This window comes from Limulus polyphemus, unplaced genomic scaffold (genome assembly GCF_000517525.1).
Source record: "Limulus polyphemus unplaced genomic scaffold, Limulus_polyphemus-2.1.2 Scaffold4774, whole genome shotgun sequence".
In the NCBI taxonomy this organism is placed as follows: domain Eukaryota; kingdom Metazoa; phylum Arthropoda; class Merostomata; order Xiphosura; family Limulidae; genus Limulus; species Limulus polyphemus.
Genome location: NW_013670384.1, coordinates 11,659 through 23,220, shown reverse-complemented (window position 1 = coordinate 23,220; position 11,562 = coordinate 11,659). Strand labels below are relative to the sequence as shown.

At 36.8% G+C, this 11,562-nt stretch overlaps 1 protein-coding gene across 1 annotated transcript in view; it reads left to right on the top strand.

Annotated features, from left to right (window-relative positions):
* Nucleotides 1–4,870: 4,870 nt before the first annotated feature.
* LOC106471670 (keratin, type I cytoskeletal 10-like) overlaps nucleotides 4,871–11,562 on the top strand; it is a 9,532-nt gene continuing 2,840 nt past the window's right edge. Inside the window, exons 1-2 of the mRNA XM_013932286.2 lie at nucleotides 4,871–4,950; nucleotides 6,255–7,350. Coding sequence (XP_013787740.2) covers nucleotides 6,260–7,350 — 1,091 coding nt within the window. The 5' untranslated portion in view covers nucleotides 4,871–4,950; nucleotides 6,255–6,259. The remainder of the gene's footprint in view (nucleotides 4,951–6,254; nucleotides 7,351–11,562) is intronic.

Sequence of the window (11,562 nt, the reverse complement as noted above, 5' to 3'; positions counted from 1 at the left end):
ACATAATAGCACAGGGACACAATGTAGTAGAATGTTAACAGACAAAAACAGGATAAATTAAACTCAATTGTGATTGAATAGTTATGCATATTGATATATGTTAATTCTTGTTATTCTGAATAATACATGTCCAGTGAAAACAGTTTATTCTAATGTGTATATTCTTATTCTGGATAATACATTCATCTGTATTTAAAGCGATGTACGTAATTGGTTAAGACCTATACTGACCTGTCGTGGATCATGAAGAGAACATATCCTGTGTTTTGAAAGGCTGGGGCTTTTTGCATCTATTATAAACAAGACAATATCACGTACCTTCAGAGTTTCATACATCTGGCGTATGGGGGGTGGCTTCAGTAGCCAAAACGTTTATTTCTACATGTTTGTCATTTCTCGGCAGCTATTAATTTCATTCACTGCACTACGATTGTATATACTTTTAAAGGCATTATACTGATGTGGAGCTGTCTGATTGAGCCCCCCCACAGAAACTGTTGTTGCTACGTGTGGGTACCTGGTGTGTCAATTGCGGGGAATGTAACCCTGGATTTTAGCGAGTTACGTCCGTAAACTTACCCCTATCCCACCGAGAAATACCTCCCTCCGCAACATAGCGTTAAGACTTCGGACTTATAACACTAGAAGCCGGATTTCAATACCCGTGGTGGGCAGAGCATAGATAGCCTATTGTGTAGCTTTGCGCTTAAATAAAAAACTAAAAAAAACTGTCTGATTGGCTGTACGCTAACAACTTAAAGTGTAAATTATCTTTACACAATTATAGTATTTTGGCACTTGTGTATAAAGTTAAAATCATAAATAATATTCAACATTAAACTGGTACACAATTAAAAACATTTTATTTAGGCCTATGTGTGGCCTTCAATTCACTGTTCCTCTGATTATTTATAATGATATAGATGGATTTGAATCTAAAAAAGCTAGTTGTGATTTATAGGCTGCACAATAGTTATGTGCTCATAAAAAATATTTATAAATGATTCCATTTAGTCAGTTATTATTTTTAATTACAAACTATATGGTAAATAAACATTAAATTAATACTGAATCGCCGATGGCGTGGTTAGGCCTAAATCTCGATAACACACCCCTAAGCTAAATTTGTTTATATAATAATATGCATGATATAATAGGGCGTATTAACCAATAGGCTTTCAAGACTAAAGCGTAACAATTTGAAGGGCGCATCTTAGGGGGTGAAAATTCATAGAGACTTTAATGTAAATCTAATTTTCATTTTTTAAATAATGAAGACAAATTTCTACCCAGTTCATTGTATTTTAATTTATTGTTATTTTTTCGTGTTGAAGGATCATTTGCTCGGAGAGTCATCTAGAATTGTGGGCCTAGACTGTTAGTTAACTATGATACGTTCCTGATAATATATACATTCTCCAAGGATGAGTTTGAACGTTAAATTTTAGGGTTAACATGTATTACCCGCTGACTCACCGGATTTTAGCGTTATAAGTCTGGAAATTTACTGCTGACTAACTGCATTTTAGCGTTATAAGTCTGGAAATTTACCGCTGACTCACCAGAGGATTGTTTGTTTGTAATTAAGCACAAAGTTACTCAATGGGCTATCTGTGCTCTGCCCACCACAGGTATCGAAACCCGGATTCTAACGTTGTAAGTCCGCAGACACGCCGCTGTGCCACTGAGGGAAACTCACCGGAGAACGAAATAAAAGAAAGGTATAAAAGCAGATTTTTTAATGTTGCTCAGATCCTGCGAAAGAAAGACAGAAATCATAATAAGGTGCAGTTTATCAATTGTTAGAATAATTATGACGTATTTCGAGAATTCGGCTGTAATAATTGTATTGAAAACGGGTGACTTTGATTTTAAGTACATTGAAAAAACATTCGTACGCCATCTAAATGACATAAATATTTGTTTGAAATGATTTTTAAACGGATTGTAGAGTGGAACGAGATCAACGAAATCTGGTTTTCGCGACCTTTAAGTCTCGCTTCACTGATCATCCCATTTTCGCGTAATAAAGTAGATTGCTTCGGATGGCAACAGGATGGCAAATTCACGATTTGAGGATGAGTTCAATGGGCCTTTTTACAGTTGAAATAAAAAAACAATTCTTTATAAATAAAAAACATAAGAAACGTTAAATCTTAACAGCATATAAAGATCAATATGCAACTGTTCATTATCATAACAGCGGTTAGGCCTCAATCTGAGAGTCGCGGGTTCGAATCGCCGTCACAGAACTTGCTCGCAATACAATAAAAACACAATATAAAGTTCCTCGTATGTAGGGTATTTTTAGCTTTCTCAAAGTAACAAGCACTCTACTCATGCCTTTGTACATTAATTGCGTTATAATCATATTCAGGAAGTTGTTTCTGCTTCATGTGCTTAACTACTGTAACTTGATGTTTGACAAGAAGTAAATAATTCGCAAGGAATTGTGACTGAATTATTCGAGTAGGAAAACCAAAAATTCCTTTCAAACTCGGTTTGTTTTTCGCACTATTTTTGTCCCTTAAATTATTAATTTCGTTGTATCCCGTTCACTCAGATCAACGAACCGACAAAAATTTGAGTGAAATAGCTCACTTTCTACGTAAAAATACACAAAAAAGGACCCCCCCACGCAGCGCTTGAAATATTTTACCAAATAGTTAGGGCGCTCGACTCACACCAAACATGCTCTCCCTTTCAACCATTGGAGCATTATAATGATACAGCCGATCTCACTATTCGTTTGGTAAAAAAAAAGTAGCTCAAGAGTTGGCGGTGGGTGGTTTTTACTAGGTGTCTTCCCTCTAGTCTATCACTGCTAAATTACAGACGGCTAACGCAGATAGTCCTCGTGTAGCTTTGCGCGAAATTTCAAACCAAACCAAACCTAAGCATCGAAACATTTCCACATGTACTAAATTTTTCTTTCCAAACAACAGAGGCCTGGTGGTTAAGATATTTGACTTGCAATCTGAGGGTCGCGGGTTCGAATTCCGTCACCGAACATACTCGCCCTTTCAGCCGTGTGGGACGTTATAATGTGACAGTAATCCCACTTTAAGATCCCAGCTGCTCCTGTCTAGCGAAACTACAACAGAGAGAACAGTTTGAAGTTGAAGCCGGACTATAGAAATAAATATTATTCATATTTTGTTATGCACAACTGTCTGCTCTAAATAGTAATGGTGTTTGTTTAATTACGAGTCGAGTGCCTTAACCATCACACTAGTGCAAGAGAAGTGTCGATAAAAGTTCAGATCAGATTGATTCGAGTTCTTAAAGAACACTTTTTTTTGTGTACTGGCTCGGTGGTTGGAACCTTAAACAACTAATATTTAAATACAAAAAAAAATATGATAACTCGTAAAAACTCACTTTTTGCGATTCTTTTACCTATTTCACGTGAAAGTTTAACACGAAACATAATAGAGTGACACATAAACTGCCATACAGTCAAAAATTAAGTTTATTTTCGTATTAAGTTAATCGTGTTTAACTTATTTGTCGTCAAGTGCGAAGTTACACAATGGAATATTTGTGCCGTACCCGCCACGGATACAGAAACCCGATTTTTCGCATTATAAGTACTCAGACTTACCGCTGAGTCACTAAAGTGTGTAAAACTAGCTTAGATGTAAGTATCTTTTATCTCCAACGAGTTACTGCCGAAGAGGCCATTCGTTAAAAACCAGAATTCATCAAAAGATTTTTCTGAAACTCCATTTATGCAATATAATAGATGATTTTGAATCCGCAATGGACAACTTAGGAGGAAAACGAAAAACAAATTCCAAGTAACGTGATTTATATCATACATTTTAGGCCTATTGGTTTCCAATCATTCGCCAGCTATTGGCACTTAGACCATGATATTTAAATATACGTATTTTTACGACTTCTCTTTGTCAGGAATGCTTCTATTGTTGACTTGTCGCGAACATTTAAGATTGTTAAGTACGTTTTAACAATAAGCTATTTATAATTATATTAATACCACAGGTCGTCGAAACTTTCATGTTATACTGTTTAGATAAAAGTCAATTTTTCACAGTATTTTAATGTAACTTTTTTCTGGATTTACTGGTTTCATCAAACAGATAAATTGCCCCTCCCCAGTGGCGCAGCGGTATGTCTGAGGACTTATAACGCTAGAACCCGGGTTTCGATACCCGTGGTGGTCAGAGCACAGACAGCCCATTGTGTAGCTTTGTGCTTATTTACAAACAAACAGATAAATTAGCGTGCGTATATAGATATAAGCTAAAACCAAATTGAAATCACAGGTTTTCAAACACACTAAAACTACAAACCGAATCGAAGTAACCATTTTCAAAACTAGAGCTCCCTGCAATGAAGGGCAGAACACTTGACTTGATTTTTGCTTCCAGCCCAGACCCAATTTCTGTATAGAAAGCTTGTGAAAAGCTCGTGGAATTGTCTACAGGTTTCTGTATGTAAGATTTCAGATATCGTAGTAACTCGGTAACAGTGACTAAGTGTGAAATGAAAATCACAGAATCTTACACTTGGCGGTCTTCCGATTCCGCCAAGATCGACCGCACAGGTTGAACGACCAGGCTGGAACGCGGAAGATACATCACGTCTAACCGGCTGTCGGTCAAGGCTACTTACGACGTGAGCAATCAGCCCCTAGAGGCAACCGAATTAGGTAACATATTGTCAAAGTTACGGGGACAAGGGGTTGCCGGGAGCTACGAACCAAGTTCTGAAAGACTGGCATGACGCGATTTTTAAGTACCGCCCCTTAAACTTAACGACCAATGATAATAGATGTCTAATAAAAACAGCAACGTTTTGAAGGACAGTCATGTTTGTGCTTGTGACTCTCGAATGTCCAGTGTTATTTCGGCTTGCTTTCAAGTAAGAGGTTCTTTCCAAGAGTCCAAGAAGTAGTGAAATATACAGTCCATTCAAATTATTGAGGTGAGATAGCAGACACAGGTGTTAATATATTACTGCTTCTAGTCGAATATCACAATTTGGAAACCAATTTTTCATTTCTTACATGTGAATAACGTGAAGTGTGAAAATGTAATTATTAGTTGTATTTACGAATTAATGTAAAAATACAAATTTGTCGTTAAAGTTTAAGAGTTTAATATAAAAAGTTAATCAATTCTAGTACTGAAAATATTTTCTCTTGTTTTTTATACGTAGATCTAAACAATAGTAGTGTTTTTAGTTCCACATAATAAGTTCTACCAAACACTTTCAAGTTGTTTATCATTTGAGATTTTTGATTTTCTACCGCTCATAATTTAGCGCCCCCCAATGGCGCAGCGGTGAGTCTGCGGACTTAAGACGCTAGAATCCGAGTTTCGATACCCGTGGTGGGCAGAGCACACATAGTCCATTGTGTAGCTTTGTGCTTAATTACAAACAAACATAAATTAGCTTGAAAATGTTAACAAATTACGAACAGGGATTACAATCAGGATTTTCGAACGCTTTTCGTTTTAAAATATGAATTTCTACAATTTTCTAATTTAATTTGAATTAATAGTTTAAATATTAACAGATGGCTTTCAAATGAAATGTCTGCAAATAATTTCCACCTGTAATTTGTTCCATTTTATCAATTTGAGAAAACGAATGTTTATTCTAAAATAAAATTACAATTTTATCTTGAAGCCCTCTGGGTTTTACTATTAGAATATCGTACTAGTTTGCCGCTGTTTGTAAGTTTTTAGCAAGAAATAAGGAAATTATTTCCTCTTTGCCCCAGAACATTTTTGAAACGTTTAAACTTAGTTTCCATAAAAAAAGCTTTGTAAACTTAACCTATCTATCTTACTTTTCCATGACCTGTGATTACAAAATAAAAAAGAGAGAGAAAATGGAATTGAAAATATAATTTGTAGCATATAATTAGGCCTAATTCATTCTTTGACTGGCCGTACCAGTTTCGGCCATCCGAGGCTCTTCAACACAGCTAGAGTCAGCAAACGAGAGAAATACGGTTAGGCCTTTTATATTGGTGATGGATATATGATACTAAATGTGATATATACATATTAAATCCAAAAAATGTTGTTGTTTTTCTTTATGAACGTTAATCCCTTGTTAATCGGATAGGTTTTTGGCAAAGTTTATTTGGTAGCGAAATTATTCGGGAACATACATTAAATAAATATCTGATGGTACTTGGAAATTTTGTTTCTTTTGTGCAAGACATTTTGTAGTGAGTGTTTAATAAACTAAGTTAATATACATCATTTGTATTGCAGGAAACATGCAACGAGTAACGTTATTAACCTTAGGCTTGTGTACCTTTGTTTCCGCCATTTCGAATACCGGCAGTTCTACTGGGAAACGAGAGGATAGTCTTAGCTCTAGCACGACTAGAAGACAGGCTAGCTCCAGTAGCTTAGCCCAGACAGCGTCCCAAGGTAACCTCTACTATTACTACTATCCTGTGCAGGAGAAGAAGAGGCAGTCTACAGGGGATTACGACACTTCGGCTTCCAATTACAACCCTCTCAGTGCTTCATATGGCTCCAACTTTGGACAAAACTTTGATTCCTCCCAAGTGTACCAGGGAGCAGCTACTAATCAAGACACCGCTGGAGCAGTATACGGAGGACAGGCCACGGGATTTGGTGGCAGTAATTTCGGAGGTTTGGGCGCTGCTGCCGATATCAGCCAGATCAATTCTGGAGGCTATGGCAGCGTCGGCCAATTAGCAGCAGCAACTGGAAGTTATGGAATTAACGCTGGCCCAGGACAGGCAGCTGCTGGAGGCTATGGACTTGGAACAGCTGGTGGAATTAGCCAGTTAAATGCTGCAGGCTATGGTGGTGCCGGAGGTGAGGGTTTCGGTGGTCTAGGCGCTGCAGCAGGTCCAAGTCTAAGTCAGTTTGTGCCAGGAAGTTATGGGGCTACTTTTGGTCAAATAGGTGGTTATGGAGGAAACGGAGCAGGCAATGTATATGGCCAATACGGAGCTCAAGGAGGAATTGGTGGTTATGGTCAAGGAAACTATGGTGGGTTGGGTGACCTACAACCCGCTGCCAGTGCCACTACAGGTTCGTATGGTGGAGAGTCTCACTCTGCATTTGGTTTGGGCTCTTTGATTATGCCTATGTTGGCCCTAGCTGGTCTTGGACTTCTACTACCATCAGTGTCCTCATCCCTTACGAGCAGTAACCGTCGAAAACGTGAAACAGAAGAAACAATGGACGTTTTCAGTGGATACCGCAGTAAACTGGAGAAGTACTACGCTATCTATCGATCAGCGATGAAAAACGAGCAATGTCTTAACCGAGTAATATGTGAATTGGGGAATGCAATGAGCGATGCAAAGGACAAGGTTTCCATAATTAGGTGAGATTTATTTTGTCTTTAAAAACTAAATTTTAGCTTTTTAAATACAGACTCTAAATTATCTTTAAAAAATTATCAAATGCACGACAACGTGATTCGGAACTAATATGTTGTATGAACTAAAACGCTTGTTTAGAAAACAAAAGGGAATCCTCAATAGCAGTGGTATGTTTAATTATTTTAGGCAGGATTGAGGTAAAGTAATCTGTGAGACCCTTTTTTTTCCCCCCCTTTCTTTCAGTTATATTTTTGTGCGCCAGCGATACCAAGCGTGGGACGACCTCCTGAGTCCAAAACTGTAATTAGATCTCAAATCGGTCAAGGGATGATGGAGCTACGAGCTAAAAGTTTATACTTGAAAAAACTCTGAGCCATTGTATGAGCTGTTATGTCGTGGCTAAAAATCTTGGAACTGCCTAAAGAATGGTTTTACGTCGAAAACTTTCAGAGTGTGAAACAATTCTTACCATAGACTTAAGCTGTTTTTTGGAGTACTGCTTAGATATTTTGGAGCTGCCAATTATATTATAGCAATATATAATATACTTATAGCAAATTACACTTACTTTAATTCAAATCAGTATCAATGTTTACTGATACAAGGAAATTGTAATATTACGTACCAGAAGGCTAAATGTGGTCTAGTTGTTAACGTTCTGGGTTAAGGATAGAAAAGTCCAATGTTCTGAACACTGGCAGATGTCATAGTCAATCCTACACGCGGTCAAGAGTAATCACGCAGTCCTTTCTCTGGTCTAAATTAGAGATAGCTGTGCTCTCTGACCGGGTCGATTAGTTCACGTGCTACATAAAAGACTATGCACATTGAAATACGAGATACCTACCAGGAGTAGTGCGGCAAAGCAGCCAACAACTTCATGATTTTGTAAAACTTGAATTAATTAATACAGCATTATATAGACTTTCCTATGTTTGTTTTTTTTGACTGCTTTTAATGTTAGGCCTAGGCTACTGGTAGTCGTACAACACTAGAAAGCCAGATTTCTGAAAACTGTATTGTCTATAAGAGACAAGTAGAAATAAAATAATTTATTTAGAAATCTGCTTTTTACATTTTGTCTTAAGAAACAAATCATTTGGGTCAATAGAATATGTGTTGCACAGTGTTTTAAAGCAGCAGTTGTAACCTTAACATAAGAGAGAAGCTAAAATTCTAACAGTCTAGAAAAACCCGGAAATTAAAAGGCCACAGAAACGGAATTTGCAATATGGTGGTGCCGGACTGAAGGTTTCGTTTGTGGAATTTCACACAAAGTTACTCGAGGACTATCTGCGCTAGTTGCCACTAATTTTGAAGTGATAGACTAGAGGGACGGCAGATCCTTAATACCGCCCATCGCTAAATCTTGAGCTATACTGATTAACTAACGAATGGTGGAATTGATCATGTCATTATAACGCCCCCTCCCCCACGGCTGGAAGGGCGAATATATTCCGTGATAGGGTTCGAATCCGTATCCCGCAGATTGCGAGTCGAGTGCCCTAACCACCACGCCATGACGAGCCCAATGGAATTGAACATAAATTTGGAACAAACGTTACAGAAGATACAACCTAATCATTAGTATTAGCATTTTAAAATTCCCTAAACCTGTTTGAATAGGCAGGCTACGGATTTGGAACAGCTAGCAGGAATACCCAGTTAACAATGGTGGTCCCAGAGCTGAGTTACCTTAATGACGAGTGCAGTAATTAGGTTAAAGTGTAACCTAAACCATAGAGAGGTTAATAGCAAGCAGATTTGTAACTGCGATGATAACATGTTTTGATTGCTTTTGTTATATAAACGTTATTTCTTGTAATGCTTGTATATATGATTAGATTTATAGCATAACATATAACATAATGTCTAGAGACAACAAGGGATCCATTGTCCCATCCTCTAAACTAAACTAAAACTATTAAATAATAGAATACACCTCAAAGCCAGCTCATATCTTTCATATAGTAATCGTACCTTCTCTTAAACTCACATTTACTGCCTTCACAACTTTCGAAAGCAACCCATTCCGAAGGCCAACCATCCGTATAGAAAAATAAAACTGTCTTAGCTGAAGATGACTTCTACTCTGCCAAAATGTATACTTGTGTCCTCTAGTCCTACTATTCTCATTTTTAAGTATGAGAAAAGATGATGCATCAACACTATCAATTCCCTTTACAATCTTAAACACATCAACCTGAGCCCCTCCAACTCTTCTTTCTTCAAGAGAAAACAATTTCAGAGTTCTTAACCTTTCTTCATATGACAACCCCTCCATCCCAGGTACCATTCTAATAAACCTCTTCTGAACCAATTTAATACTATTTCTAAGGTAAGAAGCCAGATACTGGACACAGTACTCCAGATGTGGCCTAAACAGTGACCTAAGCAATGACATTATAACCTCTTTAAACTTGTATTCAATATTTCTGTAGATACAACCTAAAATCATATTTGTCCTACCACTAGCGACATTACACTGCTTGGATGGTATAATTGAGAGACTGATCAACCATAACACCAAGATATTTTCCCCACAACACTCTTGAGGTTATTCCCATCAAAATTATACTTATGATTCAAATTACGATCATCCACATGTATTATTTTGCATTTATTATAATTAAAACCTATTTGTCATTTATTCGTCCAATGATCCATATTCTTTTGTAAAGCAGTAGCAACTTCCTCACAGCCAGCAACATCTTTAATATCATCAGCAAATATAAGTAATTTATTGACCATTCCTTTGTCTTTGTCACCGATGTAAATAAAAAAGAGCAAAGGTCCTAAGATTGAGCCCTGAGATACCCCACTTGTGACATTAATCCATCTTCTATTCAGTTAGCTAACTTATCCCTCACATCTATAGAGATAATTTGTTTACAAACCATTTATGTGACATCTTGTAAAATGTTTTCTGAAAATCGACATACACCAAATCTACACCTTTACCCTCATCTACATAAGCTATAACCTTTTCAAAGAAAGTCACAAGATCTGTAAGGCAATATTTTCCCTTAGTGAAACCATGTTGATTATCAAATAATATTCCAAACATTGTTAAACAACTTTGCAATGTGTCTTTTTCCACAACCGATGTAAGACTAGTAGGCCTATAATTATTGGGACAGTTTTATCACTTCCTTTGAAAAGAGGAGTAACATTAGTCAACTTCCAATACACTGGCACCTGCCCTCTATTCAAGGACTTATGAAAAAAAAAATATTAGCAAGAGGCTCAAATATTCAATCCTTAACTTTCTTCAAAACACTTGGGGAAATGTTATCTTGCCCAGGAGCCTTATCGTTCTATAAACATCTCAATTTTTTTCTTAACAAGCTCATAATTAACGCAGTCATCTTGTTTGATCTTGTTTCTACCTATTAACTGTTCAGGATGAGGAATATTGCTTAAATCTTCATTAATAAAAACTGAATAAAAAGTACAATTTAATAACCCAGCCATCTCATAATCGTCAATTAGGAGGCTTCCTTTATCATCCCTCAGGGGTCGTACCCCCCATCCTAACATTTGTTTATCCTTAATGTATTTAAAGAAGTCCTTACTGTTAATTTTTACATTTTCAGCCAACCTTTTCTCATACACCCTTTTATATGTCATAATTTCCTTTTTCACCAACTTTCTTGATCTTCTATAATCTGCTAAATCTCCTGTCATACCAGTCCATTTTAATTTCTTAAATTTGTGATGGTTTTCTTTAATTTTATCCTTTATACCTTTCGTGACCCAACCTGGTTTGTTACTTGCAGCAAACTTTTTTTTTCTATAAATAATACGTTTAACTTGAATATTTAAAAAATTTACAAAATTTTCACACCTGATCAGTGTCTCCAAATAACTCAACTGCCCAATTCACAACAGATAATTCTTGTTGCATCCCTTCAATATTTGCGTTTCTTTTAAATTTGTAACGAAAATGTCATTATTTCTGATTTTCCTATGCAGCAGAACATCGAACCAAATAATGATCATTTGCATCCAGATGTTCTACGATTTCCATCCTCTCAATCATTTCTATATTAGAAGTTAACAATAAATCTAAAATAGCATTGTTTCTAATACATTATTTGGATAAATAGTGAAGGAAACCACCTTGAATAGTTTCAGAAAGCTTTTCCCTCTCGTGATGCCCCCCAGTGGCACAGCGGTATGTCTGCGGACTTGCAACGCTAGAAACCTGGTTT